At 42.3% G+C, this 21,730-nt stretch overlaps 5 protein-coding genes across 5 annotated transcripts; 2 read left to right on the top strand and 3 right to left on the bottom strand.

Annotated features, from left to right (window-relative positions):
- Positions 1-5,360: 5,360 nt before the first annotated feature.
- Positions 5,361-6,098, bottom strand: LOC141765827 (histone H2A-like). Its single transcript, XM_074632073.1, has one exon. It carries the CDS (start codon positions 5,804-5,806, stop codon positions 5,420-5,422), a length of 387 nt encoding a protein of 128 aa, XP_074488174.1. The 5' UTR covers positions 5,807-6,098; the 3' UTR covers positions 5,361-5,419.
- Positions 6,099-6,145: 47 nt separating this feature from the next.
- LOC141765824 (histone H3) lies at positions 6,146-6,619 on the top strand. The gene has a single exon (XM_074632070.1). It carries the CDS (start codon positions 6,163-6,165, stop codon positions 6,571-6,573), a length of 411 nt encoding a protein of 136 aa, XP_074488171.1. The 5' UTR covers positions 6,146-6,162; the 3' UTR covers positions 6,574-6,619.
- An 851-nt stretch (positions 6,620-7,470) lies between these two features.
- Positions 7,471-10,754, top strand: LOC141765823 (histone H1-like). Its single transcript, XM_074632068.1, has one exon. The coding sequence runs from the start codon at positions 9,831-9,833 to the stop codon at positions 10,437-10,439; it is 609 nt and encodes a 202-aa protein (XP_074488169.1). The 5' UTR covers positions 7,471-9,830; the 3' UTR covers positions 10,440-10,754.
- Positions 10,755-11,802: 1,048 nt separating this feature from the next.
- Positions 11,803-12,249, bottom strand: LOC141765832 (histone H2B-like). Its single transcript, XM_074632078.1, has one exon. It carries the CDS (start codon positions 12,214-12,216, stop codon positions 11,842-11,844), a length of 375 nt encoding a protein of 124 aa, XP_074488179.1. The 5' UTR covers positions 12,217-12,249; the 3' UTR covers positions 11,803-11,841.
- Positions 12,250-14,822: 2,573 nt separating this feature from the next.
- LOC141767064 (histone H3-like) lies at positions 14,823-15,267 on the bottom strand. Its single transcript, XM_074634310.1, has one exon. It carries the CDS (start codon positions 15,249-15,251, stop codon positions 14,841-14,843), a length of 411 nt encoding a protein of 136 aa, XP_074490411.1. The 5' UTR covers positions 15,252-15,267; the 3' UTR covers positions 14,823-14,840.
- Between the last annotated feature and the right edge of the window lie 6,463 nt (positions 15,268-21,730).

Genomic DNA, 21,730 nt, shown 5'->3' with positions numbered 1-21,730 from the left:
GTTCACACTACAAACTATAAAAAGAATATGCAATTTACAAAGATTGAAATAGTCCATAAAATGTGCGTTGATCTAGCGCATATAGCATCATTTTCTCACTCTCAACTTGTCAAATACCACCGCTTGGTCAGTTATAAAGGGCTTTTTTGTTTGTGTGGAGTGAAAATCTCATATTATATGTGGATCATTTTTATACAGCCGGTAATGGTACCGTCCAAGATGGCAGCAGCATGCCTCTACCTGTCTCTTTGTCTGCATGACTGTTGTACTGTTATCTGAGTGACATCCGTTGTTTTTCTGTCAATACCGATACATTTCGTGAGTTGTTCGGATAATACCACCACATAGCACCAGTTTTAACGTGTGTGAAGTCAAGAGTTGTTTACATTCCAGGCGATTCTAGAGGATCGCTCCGTCCATTTGGACCACGGAACCTTTTCACTTCTCGGAGCTGGATGCCGAAACATCGCTTGATTTGATGGGCTCATACTTCTCAGGATAAAGGAAAGTGCTTCTTTTTTTGGCTCTGATGGTGGTGCTTGAAATAATATTCCAGTTGTTTTAGACGCCGCTTGGTCCTGATTTTAATTATTTTATCCACAGTGCTGCTTTGCCGGGTTTGAGTTCCTGTTTACGTGAGACGTCACGTAACGTCATCATCTGACTCAGGGGGACGGAAAACCCGGATCGGTTTCTTACTGCACTGACTTGGTTTTCTTTAGTATCCCGGCTCTCAGCTACATGCCGATCAGCATGTTTCTTTCAGCACCTCTTTTGCTTTTATTGACTGTGCTGTATTCACGTGAGGTAGGTGAAAGGTGTGGAGACAGAAATGTGCCTCATCTTGTCCCCCGGATAGACACAAACTGGGATTTTATTTCTTTTAGGACATCTCCAAATTGGATCAAACAGATTACTGAGGATCTCATGACTCTACCTTATCTTATTCACCTATTTAGTACATATGACTGGTTGTTCTCATTCCACTTTTATCCCCCAAATAGTCCGAGGGTTATGAATAACCATTCTGTGCCAACACAAAACTCGGTGAAAAGGAAATGCTTTATTGTTCTCTTGCTTGTGATATCAGGGAATATTCAACCTAACCCTGGCCCAGATTTTAATTGTTCGGCTACCCCTGGTGATTTCAAAGCTAGATCTGGGCTTGGCATTATTCACATAAATGTCAGAAGTCTCCTTCCTAAATTGGATCTAGTGAACATTTTGGCCAAATCCTCTGATACTGATGTTCTGGTTTTGTCTGAAACATGGCTAAACAAATCCATAACAGACAAAGACATTGAAATTAATAGTTACAAGGTTTTTCATTGTGACCTTCCCAGAAAAGTTGGTGGTGTGGCCATTTATGTGAAAAACAAATTTCATGCCACCATTCTATCATCAGTGTCTCTCAGCAGACAGTTTGAACTTCTTGCTTTGAAACTTTGGTCATTTTATCACTGTTTTAGGTTGTTATAGACCCCCCTCAGCAATCACTGAGGCTTTATCATCATTGAATACACAGCTATCAACTTTAGATTTTAATGAGATACTCCTTGCTGGAGATTTTAACTGGGACTGGTTGTCCTCTGTCTCTGACAGTTTTAAATCTACATGTGACTCATTTAATCTCACTCAACTAATCAATAGCTCAACTCGTCCAAATCTTAAATGCCCAGAGAAATCCTCTCTTCTTGATTTTGTTTTAACTAATGCCCCTCATACATTTTTGCGTATTGGAATTTTTGCCAATTATATTAGCAATCACTGTGCTATTGCTATAGTCAGTCAAGCTAAGCTCCAAAAGTCAAGACCACAAATTGTTTTTAAGCATTTCTTTGAGCAAACTTTTATTCGTGATTCATGGAACTTTGACTGGAACAGAATCTCTCTCATTAATGATGTAGAACTGGCATGGAAATTCTTTTATGATGCTTTTATGGAAATTATAAATAAACATGCTCCTTTCCACAAATTTAGGGTGAAAGGCCGAAACAATCCTCGGTTTTTACCTCAGCTGTCCAGTCTTTTAAAAGAAAGGGATGTTGCCTGGGATAAGGCCAGAAGATCTAAATCCCAGGCTGACTGGCTGATTTTTAGACAGCTCCGAAATCGTTTTACCTCTCTTGTTAAAAAGGCTAAATGTGACTACTACCTTTCTAAAACTACAAGTAATTTAAATGTTCCTAAAAAAGTATGGAAAGTAATAAAATCTTCTTTTGGAAATGCAGCTACTTCTGAGTGACCAGTCTGCATTGTGAAATACTCAGGTACTATACCTGATAAATCTGCCATTCTAAATTCTAAATCTGCTGTAAACTTTATAGCAGAACCGCTGACTCATATTTTCAATCTTATTCTTTCCAGAAATGAGATTCCTAACATATGGAAATCTGCCCATGTCCTCCCTTTGCTGAAAGGAGGGGATCTGTCCGTAGTTAATAACTATAGGCTGATCTCTAAACTATGTGTTTTAGCCAAGGTCCTTGAAAAGTTAGTAATTGAACAGCTTAAAGAATTCTTGGACACAAACTGTATTTTATCACAACATCAGTCAAGTTTTAGAGAACAACACAGCAAAACAACGGTGGCTATTAAAGTGGTGAACGACATAAGTAAGGCACTGGACTGCAAAAAATATTGTGCAGCCCTTTATTTTTCAAAAGTTTTTGACACAGTTGACCATGTCAATCTGGCAGATAGACTATACAATATTGGCTTATCTGGGCATGCTGTAGGTTGGTTTTCCAATTACCTGTCAGCCAGAACACAATGTGTCCAGTCTGCTGTGTCTTCTTCTTCTTTCTCCCTGTATCTAAAGGCGTCCCCCAGGGTTCCATACTAGGACCACTGCTGTTTTCCATATATGTAAATATTTGTTGTGATAACTTATCAAATGCTGCTTTCCATCTTTATGCAGATGATACAGTTATCTATTGCTCATCTCCTTCAGTAGTACAGACCCTTGAATTTCTGCAGACTGCCTTTGATGTGGTTCAGTCGCATTTGACTCAACTTAAATTGGTGTTAAATTCCAAATTCATGCTATTCTCTAATGGCAAAAATTACCATCTAATCTTGGTAAGGTCTCAACTGATCAAGGCTTGGATATTGAAATTGTCCCAACAAATAAGTATTTAGGTATCATTATCGATCAGAAATTGTCTTTCAAATCACACATTGAAAACATGGTTTCTGAACGGAAAATTAAATTGGGTTTTTTTTTAGAAACAAATCCTGTTTCTCCCTCCAAGCGAGGAAACATTTGAGTTAAGCCACTTTTTTGCCTTTATGGGAAACATTTGATTTAAGCCACTTTTTTACCTTCATGGGATTACGGTGATCTGCTCTATATGAATGTACCTGACCAGTGCCTAAAGAAGCTGGATACTGTATACCATTGTGCTTTACGTTTTATTACTGGCTGTGGAAATCCGGTTCACCACTGTACACTGTATACGTCTGCTGGATGGCCATCTCTGTATGTCCGCAGACTTTCACATTGGGTACTCTTATATATAAATCGCTCCTTGGACTGGTTCCTTCGTATCTGTGTACATGCATGTTCACAAACCGAATTCAATATGGCCTGCTCTATAACAATGTTCTACAGATGTTGGTCCCATAGGTTAGAACAGAGCTAGCCAAAAAAACTTTTAAATACGCTGCTCCTTCTTCCTGGAATAATGTACAGAAGGACCTGAAATTGTCAGAGCTGATTATTATGGGGAAATTTAAGTCCATTTTAAAGGATCGAGAAAATGGCACTATATGTCGATGTGATTGCACTTGATTTTCTCACTGAAATGTTTTGAAGTTGACCTGTTTGTGTGTTATAGCAAATTTTTTTGTGTTGCATACAAACTGGATGTCATGCTCATTCACTCGTGGTCTGTGACTGTTGTATTGGTCTGCTTGTATTGTTTGTTTTATTGTTGTAACAATGTCTGTGCTGCCCTCTTGACCGGGTCACTCTTGGAAAAGAGATTTTAATCTCAATGAGTGTTTTACCTGGTTAAATATAGGATATATGTGTGGTTTTGGATTTGAAACTGGTTGTTTGCAATGCAACCTGTCAGATTTCAATTGTTTTTTTGAGACTATTCAGTTTGCAGCAGTAACTGCTCTTAAAGCTACAGTTATACAGCTTTTTATGACCTGGAAAAAATGTGCAAATAGAGTTGAAATGATGAGTTGATCAGTTGATTAATACAAAATGAATCATCAACTATGTAAATAAAAGATCGATGGTTTAAGTCATTTTCTGGTTCCAGCATCTCCAATGTAAAGAGTTTCTGCTTTTCTCTATTATAATTTGTTTATATTATTCCTCTTTTATATAATTGTGAGAGGAATATGTTTAGGTTTCTGAATGCTGGTTGGACAAAACAAGTCATTTGAAGACATCACCTGGACACACTAGACATTTTTTCACTATTTCCTGACATTTTTTAGATCCAAAAACTAATCATCATAGTAATTGATGAGGAAAATAATGGTTAGTCGCAGTCATAACTGCAAAAATGATAAAGACGCTGGTCAAGAAATTAGCGCATTAGTTCTGAATGTTGTTTGCATAACAAAAGAAAGATAAACACATTTACAGTAGCATGACAAATGCCCCACATATATGAAATGAACCATGACAACATCTCAGGCAAGGTTTTAATAACTTAATAACTTTAATAACAAATTCACAATATGTATTTTGTTTGTTTTGCATCCAAATCAATTATGAGCATGGAACCTACTATCAATGTCTAGATATCATAATACACTCTGGAAAGAAGGTGCTCGTTCTGAGCAGGACCATAGTGTCACACACATGGACAACTTCTGACAGTTCGGCAGCATTACAGAGAGAAAGTGAGTTATTGTAACACTTTAAATAAAATATTTCGACGGCTGGAATTAAGAACTGAAACAGAATGAGCAAATCCTACGAAGGATTGAACCTTTCGAAATAAAAAATAAATAAATCGATGAATAGAGAAATACGTCATTAAATGTAGATAAAATAATATTCCAAATAAATGTAGCAATTAATTGATTGGTAAAATGTGACAATAATTCATATTTCAGTTTAAATTAAGGTCTTTATCTTTGTATTCATTCCTTTATCTATTTACTCTTTTATTTGTTCAATTTTCCCTTTTAATTCTGTATTTATTTGTATCAACTATTAAATCTATTAATGCATTTCTGCACAGTATGACAGACGACTATCGTTGATCCACTGAAATTTTAATCAACACAAGAATGAGCCTCTTTATCAAGTTATTTATAGCCTACATTGAACACCATTACTTTTCGTTGGTGCATTAGAGACATGAGGACCAGAGCTCTTTATCTTGGGAGTGTTTGGCTCTTAAAAGAGCCTTTTGGGGGCTGGTTTCCAGCAGTCAGCGAGTCTCCAGCTTTACTTGGACTTGGCGGCCTTCTCGGTCTTCTTGGGCAGCAGAACAGCCTGGATGTTGGGCAGCACGCCGCCCTGAGCGATGGTCACTCCGCCCAGCAGCTTGTTGAGCTCCTCGTCGTTGCGGACAGCCAGCTGCAGGTGACGGGGGATGATACGGGTCTTCTTGTTGTCGCGGGCAGCGTTTCCAGCCAACTCCAGGATCTCAGCGGTCAGGTACTCCAGCACAGCCGCCAGGTAGACGGGGGCGCCGGCACCCACACGCTGCGCATAGTTTCCTTTACGCAGATGCCTGTGAACACGACCGACTGGGAACTGGAGCCCAGCACGGGAAGAGCGGGTCTTTGCCTTAGCTCTGGTCTTTCCGCCGGTTTTGCCTCTTCCGCTCATCGTGAGATGTTTTCAGTAGTCGAGACTAATAAAAAGTGTTGCTCCACCAGCAGAAAGCTCCTTTATATGTCCTTGGAGCGAGACTTGCTGACAGACCAACCAGAGAAGAGGCTTCCAGCAGAGCAGCAGAGGGCGGCCCGCTCTGAATGTTGGCGGACACTTTGAAAGGATTTCCCACCAATCAGCAGCGTAGCTTCGGGCGGTGGGTCGCTCCTCTGGGCGGTGCTGAGCTCCAGGAGGAGCCCCTCACCAATCAGGAGCCGGAGGTCTGAAGCAGCGTCACCATTTCACAGTTTAAGAGCAGCGTGTCTCTTCATTGGAGCTACTACAGCTCCTGAACAGAGAAAGAAGAAGTCATGGCAAGAACCAAGCAGACCGCTCGTAAGTCTACCGGAGGCAAAGCCCCCAGGAAGCAGCTGGCCACCAAGGCTGCCCGTAAGAGCGCCCCGGCCACCGGCGGCGTGAAGAAGCCTCACCGTTACAGGCCCGGTACCGTGGCTCTGAGAGAGATCCGTCGCTACCAGAAATCCACGGAGCTGCTGATCCGCAAGCTGCCCTTCCAGCGCCTGGTGAGAGAAATCGCTCAGGACTTCAAGACCGACCTGCGCTTCCAGAGCTCCGCTGTCATGGCTCTGCAGGAGTCCAGTGAGGCTTACCTGGTCGGCCTGTTCGAGGACACCAACCTGTGCGCCATCCACGCCAAGAGGGTCACCATCATGCCCAAAGACATCCAGCTGGCCCGTCGCATCCGCGGAGAGCGAGCTTAAACTGTCTGCTGCTCCACAAACCACAACGGCTCTTTTAAGAGCCACCTCACTCTTCACTGAAGGGCTCATTCCTCTACTGGCAACACACGTTTTACCAGCAATGATAACACATCAATAATATCTTAAAATACTGGTCTTCTCTCATTAAGCCTTTCTACAGTGTTGAGAAAATGTAGGCTACATTTCAAAAACTCAATATCACCTCAGAAGCAAATGAATACAAAAGGGATATATTATTGATTACGTTGAGTCATCCTAAAGTTAATAAACGGCAATTTAATGAGTAATTAAGTATGCTTAAAAATGCAATCCTTAAGAAGTTTGTAACATCATCCTGTTTTATTCAGGTATTTCCTGTCATCAACTGTTTTTACAGGCACCTGTGATGGCTGGACCTCTGTGGGCAGGTCAACCACTCCTAACCACCCTGAAGCAGCAGCACTGAACTATAGTTGTTAAAGACATTAATAAGCCTTTAAATGTCCTCGTAGCTTCTTGCAACTACATTAAACTGAAATCTAAAGTGATATTAAGTGTCTACATACTGCTTGTTAATGCTAGGGCTTGACTTGATTGGAACTGTTCTTTTTTGGTTTTAATTGGAAAAAGTTGTAAATGGTGACTTAGTAGAAGCTTAAAAAATATGACTCATATCTCAGGACCAAAATCATCCAACATATGTGTCTGGTTACAAAATATTCTGTTTTTACCTGCATTTTTGCTTGTTCCTTCCTTTGAACACTGAAATGAATGTAAAAATGTAAATTTTAATGTAAAACATTGATTTCTCATCCTAATCTCATAAGTAATACATTTCAACTCTTATGTACTTTATTCCACCTATTTATTTGTGCTCCGCCTGAAGCTTTCTTTCATGTTTTTGTTTTTTTAAATTATTAATTTATTGTATTTTCCCCAGCTTTTTCTTCTTCTTTCGTCTGCTAGTTCATTACTCCCCATCCTAATGTAACCTGGTTTGGAAATTAATTTGTAGTCTGTAATAACAAAAGCCACTCTGTTAACGGTCCTTTTGAAAGCACCTGTTTGACTCTCTTGTGATCCATTAAATGTGAACCAGTTTTCTTTACTAAACCAGACTTCATCAGATACCTGAGGTGGGGCAACTCATGAAGCCACAGTAGAGCTTCCCTGAACACTGGACACCCAGAACAGAAATAAATGTGCCAACATGTCATTTATTGTTGTTGTCAGTGTGACTTGTGGACAAAGGACCTCCCAGTCAGGATGCAGCAGCAGCTCAGGTTCAGCACCCTGGACAGAGACATCTCTCTGTCTGCGTCACTTCATCAACAATAGTCTGATGTCAATAATCTGGAATATATGACTCATTAAAGTCGGCTGACCGGATTTGTTTTCATATATTTTGTTTAGTCGTGCTATTCTTTTCAGATACTGTATTAAAATTATCACATAAAATATGCAAACAGTAACTCTCCAAGTCTTTTAAATAACTTGCTTTTTCTTGTGTACCTCTGGAGCAGTGCAAACAATAATAATACGTTACATTTCACCTCTATAAAAACAGTCTAATATGAGCAGTCTATCTGGAATAATGTCTCTTCTAATTATAGCAACATGATTTTAAATACCAACATGAGCACTGTTTTTACCTGTTGATAGTGCACATTTCCCTTTTTGCCACTCACTTGTCTTTTATCAGTCTCTGTTTCTGAGTGCACAGAATATCAAAGTCAGTATTCAATAAATCATTTTATTTGGGTGCAATAAAAGTTCAGAAATTATTAAATCTAATAGTTTTGATCAGAAGCGCAGCATTAAAATGTATGTTAGGCCTGTTGTCAACATGTAAAATAATTAATGCATTATCCAAAATCATACATCATACAATAATACAATGTATTGAAACAGTGTTTCACAGGAGAGAAACAAGCTTCAAAGCGTTTGCCATCTCTACTGCTGTGAGAAAATGAGCTGTATATGTGGGACATTTCACATGATGTAGAGTGTGAACCAAAGATGTGTTTTAAAGCAGATGAGGGAGCTGTCCAATGTGCTTGTATATTTATTTATACTATATGTTCTTAAAAAACATGTATATTTGGTTACATAGCATGTGTATAAAAGGGGAAATAAGAGATAAATAAAAAACACTATCCCCTTTTAAATCACTGTCCCTTAAAATCCACTTGTGTTTGTAGTTTTTAAATTTTATTTTAAATTATTGTATTATTTTGCACTGCTGCCCCCAGTGATACAAACCACTATATGACACAGGGTACAGGTAGTGTGCATTCAAGTTTGCACACTGAAACAACCGAATCCTTTTGAATAATTTGTTAGTTGTATAGTACATAGTTGTTCAGTTGTATTAAGTATTAAGCTGTTAGAAAAATGTCAAATAGTATATCTTTAATCCGTAGAATCTGAACTGCTGTGTTACTCTGAGATATTTGAAGGGAGTGATACATTTCAGTCAGTCTTCATTTTCCACCTCAGCAGAATACACAGAATAACTGTTGTTTAACACTTAATTAAGTTTTCTAATATTCAGGAATGATATACTGTATCAGTGTTACTGTAATATTTATGCTGTCCCAGACAGATGACATTTATTTATCAGTGTGTTTGATCATTAATAGTAGAACTATTAACTATTTATATTGAAATCAGTCCTCAGCAGAGGACATGTTCACAGTCACAGCGAGCAGCTCTGATCTGGTTTGGCTAAACTGCACCATAAGCCTCGGCCATCATCAGTGTGTTTGCTGCTCCCACAATAACTGCACTTTATTAAACACTCATCAACAGCAGATGGTTGTTTTTACATTGAGTCCCTGAACAAACATGTGGGCCAGTTGGAAAACTTCTTTTGATGGAGCTCTGATGCATTTTAAATCATTTTAGGAGAGAAATGAGTGAGAAAAGCCGCTGAGCAGTGCTGGCCACGGCGGTGATAGGTGAGGTTTGGAGGCTCCAAAAACAAGATGCAGAGAGCATCAGAGCTCTGCATGACTTGAATTTGAAGAGACACAAGTCCGCTATCGGCTACCTTCACTGTCAGCCTTCAGCACTTCTCCCACATGATGTTTTGAGTGTTTTATCAGTGAAGAGAAAACACAAGTGGCACGGCTTTCAGATGCTCAGAGGAGCCACGGGCTGGGTTGAGTCTCCACGGTTCTCATGGTGTGTTTAAGTGCAGCCTCCTGCTCCGAGCTCTTCAACAGTCCAGTCTCACTCTCGTGTTGTCGTGAAGAGGAACTAAACTTCAGGAGGAAATGGCAGAAGTAGCTCCAGTTCAAGCCGCCCCGGCGGCCAAAGCAGCCAAGAAGAAGGTCTCCAAACCGAAGAAGACTGGCCCCAGCGTCAGAGACCTCATCGTTAAAGCTGTGGCCGCATCCAAGGAGCGGAGCGGCGTGTCTCTGGCCGCCGTCAAGAAGGCTCTGGCTGCCGGAGGCTACGATGTGGACAAGAACAAGGCCCGCGTCAAGACCGCCATCAAGACCCTGGTGGCTAAGGGGACTCTGGTCCAGCACAAGGGGACCGGGGCCTCCGGCTCCTTCAAGATCAGCAAGCAGGCTGCAGTGAAGCCGGCCAAGAAAGCCGCTCCTAAAGCCAAGAAACCCGCAGCGGCTAAAAAGCCCAAAACGGTGAAGAAGCCGGTAGCCGCGAAGAAATCCCCGAAGAAGGCAAAGAAACCCGCAGCGGCCAAGAAAGCAGTCAAGAGCCCCAAGAAACCAGCCAAGAGCCCCAAGAAGGCGACTAAGGCTCTCAAGGTGACCAAGAGTCCCAAGAAGGTGGTCAAAAAGGCCCCTGCAGTCAAGAAAGCTCCCGCTAAGAAGGTTGCCAAACCCAAAGCCAAGAAAGCAGCACCCAAGAAGAAGTGAGCTGTTCTCTGTCTGAACAAACACTCCGACAAAAAAGGCTCTTTTAAGAGCCACCCACATCATCCTTAAAGAGCGATTACCTGTTAATTCTTACTGTTATTAACAGAAGACATAATTATAGTATTTATATTGGGAGATAAGAGAAATAAATAAAGGACTAGTCCTTTATTCATTACAACTTATGAGTGTTTGAAAATATTTTTCAAACACTTAATCATACTTTTAAGATCAATTGTAATATTAGGGATATAAAATAGAAATCATGGTTATTTATTGAAAAATGTTATTCCAGTGACTATATAATGATAAAACAATCATAATAATAATAATAATATCTTGGATTTATATAGCGCCTTTCATGAAACCCAAGGACGCTTAACAAAGACATAAATAAACACAACAAATGTAACAGTAGCTAGAGGCCATAGGCCTTGGTGAAGAGGTGGGTTTTGAGGAGTCTTTTGAAGGTGTCCAGAGATGGTGCGTTGCGGAGCTCTATGGGGAGAGAGTTCCAGAGGGTGGGGGCTGTCACACTGAAGGCTCTGTCCCCAAAAGTTCTCATTCTTGTGTGAGGGACGGAGAGCTGACCCGTGCCTGAGGATCTAAGGTTCCGGGGCTGTGTGCAAGGGTGGAGGAGGTCAGATAGGTACTGAGGAGCCAGGGCGTTGAGGGATTTGTAGGTGAGGAGGAGGATTTTGTAGGTGATGCGGGACTTGACCGGGAGCCAGTGGAGGTGGATGAGGGTGGGGGTGGTGTAATTATTCACTGGTTACACACGTCATCATAAACACACACATTAGTTTATACCTAAATAAACACTAGTCTCTAGATATTTAATCTTTGGCCGTTATATTAGTTTTTATCAGTTAACATAACCTTCAATAGAGGAGGTTATAGTGAATTTATGTTAAATGTAATTTAGTCATCTGTATATCACACATCCAACAACACCAACAGGTTTTTGATCTACAGATTTAAACTTCAGGGTTATTAACCAATTCTAAGGTTGAGCATTTCATGCATCAGTGCTCGAGTTTCTCCTGAAATCCAGAGATTCTGTTGTAAAGATGTAAACCTATAGATAGATGTATACAGCATACAGGATTTATATTGACGGTTAATGATGACACACAGACCTACATTAAACTGTAAAAATAGTTTATGAGAGCAAGTGGATGTTGAACAGATGCTAACTGACATGGATCATTTTGTAGTTTTACCACATAAATTGCAATAACAATTAAGGGCAATTCATACATTTGCTCAATTAAGCATTTTTCACCCAATTGGTTATGACTGGTCAGAAGATACTTAGTTATAAAGCTTTAAAAACAGGAACATGTCTATAGTTGTAGTGGGTGGCTCTTAAAAGAGCCTTTGTGTTGTTGGTTTAGCAGCAGCTTTACTTGGAGCTGGTGTACTTGGTCACAGCCTTGGTTCCCTCAGACACGGCGTGCTTTGCCAGCTCACCGGGCAGCAGCAGGCGGACAGCGGTCTGGATCTCCCTGGAAGTGATGGTGGAGCGCTTGTTGTAGTTAGCCAGACGGGAGGCCTCACCGGCGATGCGCTCAAAGATGTCGCCCACAAAGGAGTTCATGATGCCCATGGCTTTGGAGGAGATGCCGGTGTCTGGGTGGACCTGCTTCATCACCTTGTACACGTAGATGGCGTAGCTCTCCTTCCTGGACTTTCGCCTCTTCTTGCCGGTCTTGCTGGCGGTCTTGGTGACGGCTTTCTTTGAGCCCTTCTTGGGCGCTTTGACTGTGGTTTCCGGCATGATTAGAAATATGGATTTCACAGAAGTCGGATGATGGTTCACAGATCGCACACCCTTCAATTTATATCCACTCATGCAAATCATACTGTGCTGTTGCTCCTCCAGGATTGGTTGTCTCCTGACCAGAACTGAGCTAGTGGCTCTCGCGACATGTTATTGTATTTTTTTCCCTTCACATCCATAATGACCGCCTGAAATTATCAGGTTGAGAATCACTGCACTAAACAAGTAGTCCAAACCGTCCCTGTGAGCTGATTTATTTACTGTCTGAGTGACTTAATTACTGTAGTTACATGCAGGTTTAAAGGAATCCAGAAGGGAACAGAGGTGTGAAAAGTGATTCATTGACCGACAAGAAAAGCAACAGCACTTCACAAATTGATACATTTTAGTTATATGGAAGTTGTGGGTCTAAACCATAGACATACATAGACACCACATTGACTCCTGAAACATACATCAACGTGGGCGCCATCTTGGACAGGGCAAGACTGAGCTGCAAACAAATACAATAGAACGAGGGAGCTGCCGTTTTTCTGGATAAAAAGCAATATAACGTCTACATTTGAACGAGTCGTTTTATATTCAAACGTTTATGATCTACGAGGAGTAACATTAAGTTAACGTTACCTTTTTTCTCCTTTTCTTTGGTGAAAAACTGTTAAATACGTTAACGTTACTGCTTCCGGTTCCTGGATCACCGGCCTGTCCTCCGATATGTTGGGATTCCATCAATTATTAGGTAATTATTACTATTAAATGTGAAAGTACTATTAAAAACTAGTACTTTCACATCATGTTTTACTTTAAGCATGTTTCACATTATCAACTGTCCAACGTTACATCTTTACAAAACGTTAGCTTCTGTAACATCATATAAAACCTAGCTAACGTTCGTTTTTGTTAGCTAATCAATATAAGCTAATGTTAGCTTGTTGATGTTCATATCTAACATAATATTGTGTTTAAAACATGATATGTACGAATTGTATGTATTAAAGATGCTGTGTCTAATATTGAAAACAATAAAACTGATGGCTGTCTTGGGTTTTGGAACAGAAACGTTGACCATGAACAATATTTAGCTTAATTTTATTTATTCAACGCTCTCTTAAGTTACTTTAGGTGCGCTAACGTAATATGGAGATTAACTAGCAGCTAACGTTACGCAAGTTAAACGCAATCAAATTGTATTGATGTTACAATAACCTTGGGTTAACTTTAGACACAAAGGTAAGTAAAAATACTAGGTGTACCATTAGCTTTGTGTTTTTGGTGTTGCTAACTAAATAAATTATCCTGTAATATGTTAACTTCTGTATTTTTGACAGAGTCCCTGAGAAAGCTTCAGCTCATATCTCCTGTCAGCACAGATCTCCTGACACACCACATGAGACAACAGTCCTAATGTCAGCTGAAGGTAAAGGTCTGATTTATTTATGTCATATGGTTTTGTGACAGATTTTGCTTTGCTCTGCCCGGTTCAGCTGAAGTGAGGACTGTGACGGAATTTTCTAGTAATTCCTCTCTCCTTGGTCGGGAGGTCAGAGTGTTTCTCAGAGTGTCCCTCTGTTGACATTATTGGATTGGGTCCTGTCTAGGGGAGCAGCCGTTATCTGTACAGCTGAGTCTGTAGTGGGGACCACAGAGCCAGTCGCTGGAGAAACCAGGGTCAGAGATGCCAGAGGAACCAAGTAAGTCAAAACATGATAAGGTTAAAACATTGAGCACCAGGGAGGAAGGGCAGAGTTGTGAGGCCTTCATGCAGAGAGCATCTCAATGGTGGAGACCTGACAATTGCTCAAGCAATGATCAGGTTCAATAAATATCAAGCTTCAATAAACCTTCTGTGTAAGACAAAACAGCTCCAGGGCCTCTTCCTTCCTACTGAGTTAACCTGAGTATCAGATATTCCATCACAAGGACGGGTGTCTGTTACACATTTTATTAATTTGTTATTTAACCATAAAGGGTTGCAAAATAAAATATAAGTTGTAAGCCCCTCACTCAACGCACTCATACAACATAAAGTATATGAAATTAAAATCATTATGATCTATGATTGCATGCGTTACAGGCTCCTCAACCTAACGATGGTCACATAAACAAGTTATGTGACCCGTGTTATTCATGTAAATGCTGTTGAAAGGGACCTTTCTCTCTTGACCTACCTATGGTTGTAATGTCGAATTTATTTGTAATTTGTTTTTTTAGAAGTCATTTTTTACTTTACAAACTATTATATCTCTCTGTAGAGCTTGTTGTGCTAACAGGTCCAGTTTCTCCTTTCCCTTCAGACCTACATGTCCATTTATCACACAGAACACAGTTTTATATCCAGTATATTCTTCTGGGATTATTTATAACGTAAAATAACGTCTGAAAAGCAAACAATTTTCACATCATGCTTTCAAGGCAAATTATATTAAATAACCTATGAAGGAGGCTTTGGAATGTAGCCTACATATCTCTAAACTGTAGAAAACAATACCAGTATATAACGATATTATTGATGTGTTGTCATTGCTGGTAAAACGTGTGTTGCCAGTAGAGGAATGAGCCCTTCAGTGAAGAATGAGGTGGCTCTTAAAAGAGCCGTTGTGGTTTGTGGAGCAGCAGACAGTTTAAGCTCGCTCTCCGCGGATGCGACGGGCCAGCTGGATGTCTTTGGGCATAATGGTGACCCTCTTGGCATGGATGGCGCACGGGTTGGTGTCCTCGAACAGGCCGACCAGGTAAGCCTCACTGGACTCCTGCAGGGCCATGACAGCGGAGCTCTGGAAGCGCAGGTCGGTCTTGAAGTCCTGAGCGATTTCTCTCACCAGGCGCTGGAAGGGCAGCTTGCAGATCAGCAGCTCCGTGGATTTCTGGTAGCGACGGATCTCTCTCAGAGCCACGGTACCGGGCCTGTAACGGTGAGGCTTCTTCACGCCGCCGGTGGCGGGGGCGCTCTTACGGGCAGCCTTGGTGGCCAGCTGCTTCCTGGGGGCTTTGCCTCCGGTAGACTTACGAGCGGTCTGCTTGGTTCTTGCCATGACTTCTTCTTTCTCTGTTCAGGAGATGTAGTAGCTCCAATGAAGAGACACGCTGCTCTTAAACTGTGGCTGATATCTGTTAACAGACTTGCTGTAAGAGCTGTTGTCTCATGGAGTTGTTACGTTACTACAAAAACATGTCCCATGATTTATTGTAACGAAGACGAGACGCAGCAACACCTGCTCATGGACTGTTACAGAGCTCAGGAGGTCTGGTCCATGCTCCAAGGCCTCGGCCTGGCTCATGAAGTCGGTTATAAATCTGTGATGTATGGCTTGTTGGATGAAAAGATGTCTGTAAAACAAAAAGAACTTTCACAACTAATTATTAGCATCACTTGCTTCAAGCTATGGAAAACAAGGTGCGTCATGGTCTTGGAACAGACTGTGATTGACAGCGATACCGTTGTGAAGCAAATACTGACTGACCTCAGAAGGAGGAGAACTTTGGACAAGAACCAGATCCTCCCATGGAGCCAACTGGACTTCTGATACCCTGTACTTTGCGAAGTTTACCCTGAACATTGTGATGTTTACCCTGAACATTGTGATCTTACCCTGAACATTGTGATGTTACCCATGCCCCAGAGCCCGGTCCTTCCGGCTCCGGCCTTTATCAATTGACCTCTAACCTTGTGCGCTCAAGGAGGCATTTTTAACGAACAATCAATGACTTCTCCACATAGCACTTTATTTGCATAACTGTCTTTTCTTTTTGTATTATTCTATTGTAATCCATGTCACATCCTATGTATATTCACCAAATTCCTGTAAAATTGTAAAAATTTAATAAAGTCTTTAAAAAAAAAAGAAGCAAAACCTGGCCCTCCGCCAGCCCTCCAGCAGCAGAAGCAGCCTGGCCCTCCGTCAGCCCTCCAGCAGAAGCAGCCTGGTCCCCCGCCAGACTTCCAGCAGCAGCAGCAGCCTGGCCCTCCGCCAGTCCTCCAGCTGCAGCCTGGCCCACCGCCAGCCCTCCAGCAGCACTCTGGCCCTCCGGCCTCCGGCTCCCGGGGACAGCCTGGCCCTCCACCAGATGCTGGACGGCGGTCTGGCCATCATCCTCCCACTCTACAACAGGCCTACAACCAGCCGGCCCTCAGAGACCGTCAGCCCTCTGCCTCTCAGCCGGGAGAGGCTCCTCTCAGCCGGGAGAGGCTCCTCTCCCCCTACGGCAGCCCGGTGCTGAGCCTCCTGCTCCCCAGCGAGGTCCGCGGATACGCGACCCGCCACCTACAGCCGAGCACCCCCCCTTAGCTCTTTCGGACGATCTCTCTTCCCTGTCAGGGGAGGAGAGATTGCAGATCGAGAGCGATGTCGAAAGTAGCGACGATCGAGAGTACGAGAGTGCGAGTGAGAGCCCGAGCTCTGATTTTAGCTCACCGGGTACAACGGCTGGCCAGCGAACCAGCAGCACCCCCCTCCAGTCCCCCTCTAACCCAGACACCTCCGACTCCTTCTCCCCCACACCCGAGTTCCCTGCACCCAAGCCACAGCACGAAGCACCACTCCAATTAACAAAAAAAAAAAAAAGACCATCTAATTTCACAAACCAAAATAAAGAAAAACGGCTAGACGATAAGCCCACACCCTAGCTCCCCACCACTCCACTATGGGCTTTCTTAAAATCGCTACCTGGAATGCTCGTGGGGTGCAGTCCCAAGCTTTTAGAGAAAAAAATAATATTTTTTTATTGAAAACCGATTTCGACATTTTGTGCACACAAGAGCTCAGACTCAACAGCATCGAGGACTCAGAGAACGTGTGTAAACTTTGGAACAAAGGTAAGGCTTTTATATCTATTGGTGAAAACAGAGCAGACGGAGTAGGGGTATTTTTAAAAACATTTGATGTGACTGTTCTAAAAAGAAGAGACCTCATCCCAGGGAGACTTTTAATGTTGGACTGTATGTATAGAGGGGAGAAATACAGAATCATAAATGTTTACACTGCCCCTGGTAAAGCAAAAAAAATCTGCCTATTTAAAAGACTCAGAGAGCTGCTCACCATCGGTTTTAAAATTATTCTGTGTGGAGATTTTAATACAATAACGGAGGAAAACGACAGGTGTGGTCCAAATGATTTTAAATTGAGCTCCGAAGGGAGACTTTTAAAAGAAATCTGTGGGGAGGCCAAATTGACTGATGTATGTAGAGCTTTTAATCCATTCGGGAACGAGTTCACACGGTTTGATAAAAAAACAAAAACAAGAATCGACCGAATATATGTTTCATCAGATTTTAATGTAAATGAGTATGCCACGGCGCTTAACGACCTCTCTGATCACCTCTTAGTTAAAACTTCCGTGACTTCCAGAGCCTCCGAAAAAAGAGGCTTCTGGAAGCTCAACTCACAGTGCCTCAAAGACACCAATGTATTGACAGAAATGAAACAGGAAATACACAAAATTATACAACTAAATATTATTACAAAATCTGATATTAAATTATGGGAAATATTAAAATATAGAATAAAAGACTTCTTTAAATTTAAATGTAGAGAGTTAAATAAGGCAAAAAAATATAAAATATGACACATTAATGAATCAATATATATTATTAAAACATAAGAAACAAAAATCTAAAACCGATGAAGACCTTATATCAAGTATAAAAACACAAATAGATAGTTTTAATCATGAATTATTATATAGTATCTATAAACAATCAGAAGTGGATAACAGAGGAAACTTGATCCATGCTATCAAATCAGGACAAAAACGAACTCAAAGTAAATTTCTAAAATATATAAAAAATAAAAACGGTGAATCCGTACACTGTGAAAAACAGAAAAGAGAAGTGATCAGAGAACAATGTATTGACGCATATAAAAATATTGATGTTGATGTAGGTTGTATTAAAATGTTATTAGAATCAGTCCCGAAATACAGCTCGTCAGACTACACTGGTCTGACTGGAGAGATCAGGAGAGAGGAGGTGATGGAGGCCATCCAACAGATGAACACTGGTAAAAGTCCTGGCCCAGATGGGCTGCCCACAGAGTTCTACCAGTTGTACATGGATGATGTGGTAAACCTCCTCACCTCCATGTTTAACGAAGGTCTGAAAAGTGCATGTATGGGGGACTCCTTCTATCAAGGAGTTTTATGTTTAATATATAAAAAGGGTGACGACTCGGATCTCGATAATTACAGGCATATAACTATAATGAATACCGACTATAAAATATTAGCTAAAATAATTATGAATAGATTAAATGATATATTAGATAAAATAATAGATAAAGAACAAACCTGTGCTATCAAAGGTCGTTTAATGTGGGATAATCTAAGTATACTTAGAGAAATCATACACAAACCAGACAAAAAAGGTTTCTACATAGTCAGCCTTGATCAAAAGAAGGCCTTCGATTACGTCTCCAGAGACTACCTCTGGGCCGTGATGAAATCATACGGCTTTCCTGAGACATTCATTGAAATGGTTAAATGCCTGTACACCAAATCAAATATTTGTATAAATGTAAACGGTGTTTTAACTGACCCCTTTGAAGTGGAGAGAGGTGTAAAGCAGGGCTGCCCTCTGAGCCCTGCTTTGTACATCCTAGCCATAAGCCCCTTAATCAAGAAAATCAACTCAGACAGTTTAATCTCCGGTACAAGGGCGGGGCACATGCCCAAAACTACATCCATCGCGTACGCAGATGACATAACTGTTATTATTAAAAACCAGTTAGAGATGGATGCTTTAACAAATAATCTGTCTCTATATGAACTTGCATCTGGCGCCAAATTAAATCAAAATAAAACTGAGGGAGTTTGGATCGGAGCTGAGAGGGACAGACAAAATATTAACATCAAAGTTAATCAAGAAATTAAAATACTGGGCGTATCCTTTTGTAATAGAGAATGTAGTGAAAGAAACTGGGAAAACAAACTATGTGACATCAAAGAAGAGGTGAAAAAATGGGAAAACAAGAGCACTAATTATAAAACAAGAGTTAACATCGTCAAAACCTTCATCCTATCCAAACTCCTCTTCCTAGCCAACATCTTCCCTCCATCCAACAAAATGATAATTAAATAAAATAAACAGTGTGTTAATTTAATCTGGGGTACAACCAGGGAAGTAACTAAAAGAGAACTAATGTTTATGTTGTGTTCTAGTTCCCAAAACGTGGACTCAAGTGCAGCACACAAAACGAGAGTCTTTAAAGTGAACAAAATAATATTTATTTTGCAACAAGCAAAGGTTCCAGGTTGATCCAGGAGCAGAGTGCAGGCGTGAGCAGGCAGGTAGGTAGCAGCCACAGCTGGCAGGTAACAGACCTGAGCACAGAGCAAACAACAAAACACGAGATAAGTCCAAGAATCAAAACACGAGAGCAACAGCAAAGACGAGAGCCAAAATCTAAGGGAGCCTGATTTAGAATACTATACCACTGTGGGTGACGGTACGATCTGGCGATGAGTTGCAGGAAGACCGGGGTAGATATACTGCTGGTGATTGGGATGAATGATTGCAGCTGCTCCTGCCTTGCCTGCCCAGGAGGAGGGGGAGGAGGAAGGCCACACCTCCCGACACACTGACAAACTAGACAAACCAGGGAAAACACACAAGATACAAAAGGGCAGGGAAACAGAGGAAACAAAAGGAAACACTAGCCTACAGGCAGTGCTATCATGACAGTACCCCCCCCTTAATGAGAGCCTCTAGGCGATCTACAAGGTTTCCCAGGATTAGCCTGGTGAAACTCCCTAACCATCCCCGCATCAAGGATGCGGGAACGAGGAACCCAGGAGCGCTCCTCTGGGCCGTATCCCTCCCAGTCCACCAGATACTGAAAGCCGCGGCCTCGCCGTCTAACATCCCGTAATCGTCTGACCGTATACGCTGGGTGGTGGTCAATGATCCGGGCGGGAGGAGGGGGATTGGTCGGAGGGACCAGAGGACTGGTGAGGACCGGTTTTAGCTTAGAAACATGAAACGAAGGATGGATCCTAAGAGACTTAGGCAGGATGAGTCTGACAGTGGTAGGATTAATAATCTTCTCAATTTCAAAAGGTCCAATGAAACGGGGAGACAGTTTCCTGGAGTCAGTCTTCAAAGGTATATCCTTGGAAGATAACCACACTCTCTGACCTGGGATGTAGACGGGAGCCGGGGTCCTGTGACGATCCGCGATCCTTTTGTTCCTCTCAGCTGTCCGAACCAAAGCAGCCATAGTCTCCTTCCAAACCTTGCGGCAGCGTTGAAGGTGGTGTTGCACAGATGGCACAGCCAACTCCTCTTCTTGTGCTGGAAACAGTGGGGGCTGGTAACCTAATGAGGCCTCAAACGGAGATACCCCAGTGGCAGCAGAAGAGAGAGAATTATGTGCATATTCAATCCAAACTAACTGTGTACTCCAAGAAGAGGGATTAGTAGCAGCAACACAACGTATGGCGGATTCCAAATCCTGATTAGCCCTCTCAGACTGTCCATTCGTCTGAGGATGGAAACCAGAGGACAGGCTGACAGTGGCTCCAAGGGCTTGACAAAAAGACTTCCAAACCTGAGAGATGAACTGAGGGCCACGGTCCGAGACGATGTCCACAGGGATACCATGCAGACGAAAAACATGATTAGTCAGGAGTTCAGCTGTCTCATGTGCAGAAGGAAGTTTAGGAAGACCAATGAAATGAACAGCCTTGGAGAACCGATCAACAATGGTGAGTATCACTGTTTTACCATTAGAAGGTGGGAGACCGGTGACAAAGTCCAAGGCGATGTGGGACCACGGGCGACCAGGTATGGGTAATGGGCGGAGCAACCCCACAGGCGGCCGATGAGATGTCTTTCCCCGGGCACAGTCTGTGCAGGCGAGGACGTATTCCTTGACGTCCCTCTCCATTGTGGCCCACCAGAAGTGTCGTCTGAGGAGTGACAAAGTCCTACTCATCCCAGGATGGCAAGCGAACCGGGAAACGTGTCCCCATTGCAGGACCTGGGAGCGAACTGACACAGGAACAAACAGTCGATTAGCGGGGCCAGTACCTGGATCCGGTTCTTCACGTTGAGCCTCCCGAACCGCTGACTCAACCTCCCAGGTTAACGTCCCCACCACCAAGGCTGCCGGCAGAATGGTGTCTGAAACACTTGGTGACTCCTCTGATGAAAACTGCCGGGATAACGCGTCAGGCTTGATGTTCTTGGAACCAGGACGGTAAGTAAGGGTGAAGTCGAATCGACCAAAAAATAACGCCCACCGAGCCTGGCGGGAATTCAGTCGTTTGGCTGACTGGATGTAGGCAAGATTCTTGTGATCAGTCCATACAATAAACGGAATCTCCGAACCCTCCAACCAGTGTCTCCATTCCTCCAGAGCCAACTTCACTGCCAACAACTCACGATTTCCCACGTCGTAGTTGCTTTCAGCTGGAGACAGGCGTCGAGAGAAGAACGCACAGGGATGTAGCTTCTTATCGGTCTTGGAGCGTTGGGAGAGGACAGCTCCCACACCAATGTCCGAGGCATCAACCTCCA

This window comes from Sebastes fasciatus, chromosome 4, assembly GCF_043250625.1.
Source record: "Sebastes fasciatus isolate fSebFas1 chromosome 4, fSebFas1.pri, whole genome shotgun sequence".
Classification (NCBI taxonomy): domain Eukaryota; kingdom Metazoa; phylum Chordata; class Actinopteri; order Perciformes; family Sebastidae; genus Sebastes; species Sebastes fasciatus.
Note: the sequence above shows the minus strand (reverse complement) of the source record. Positions and strands in the feature narration are given on the sequence as shown.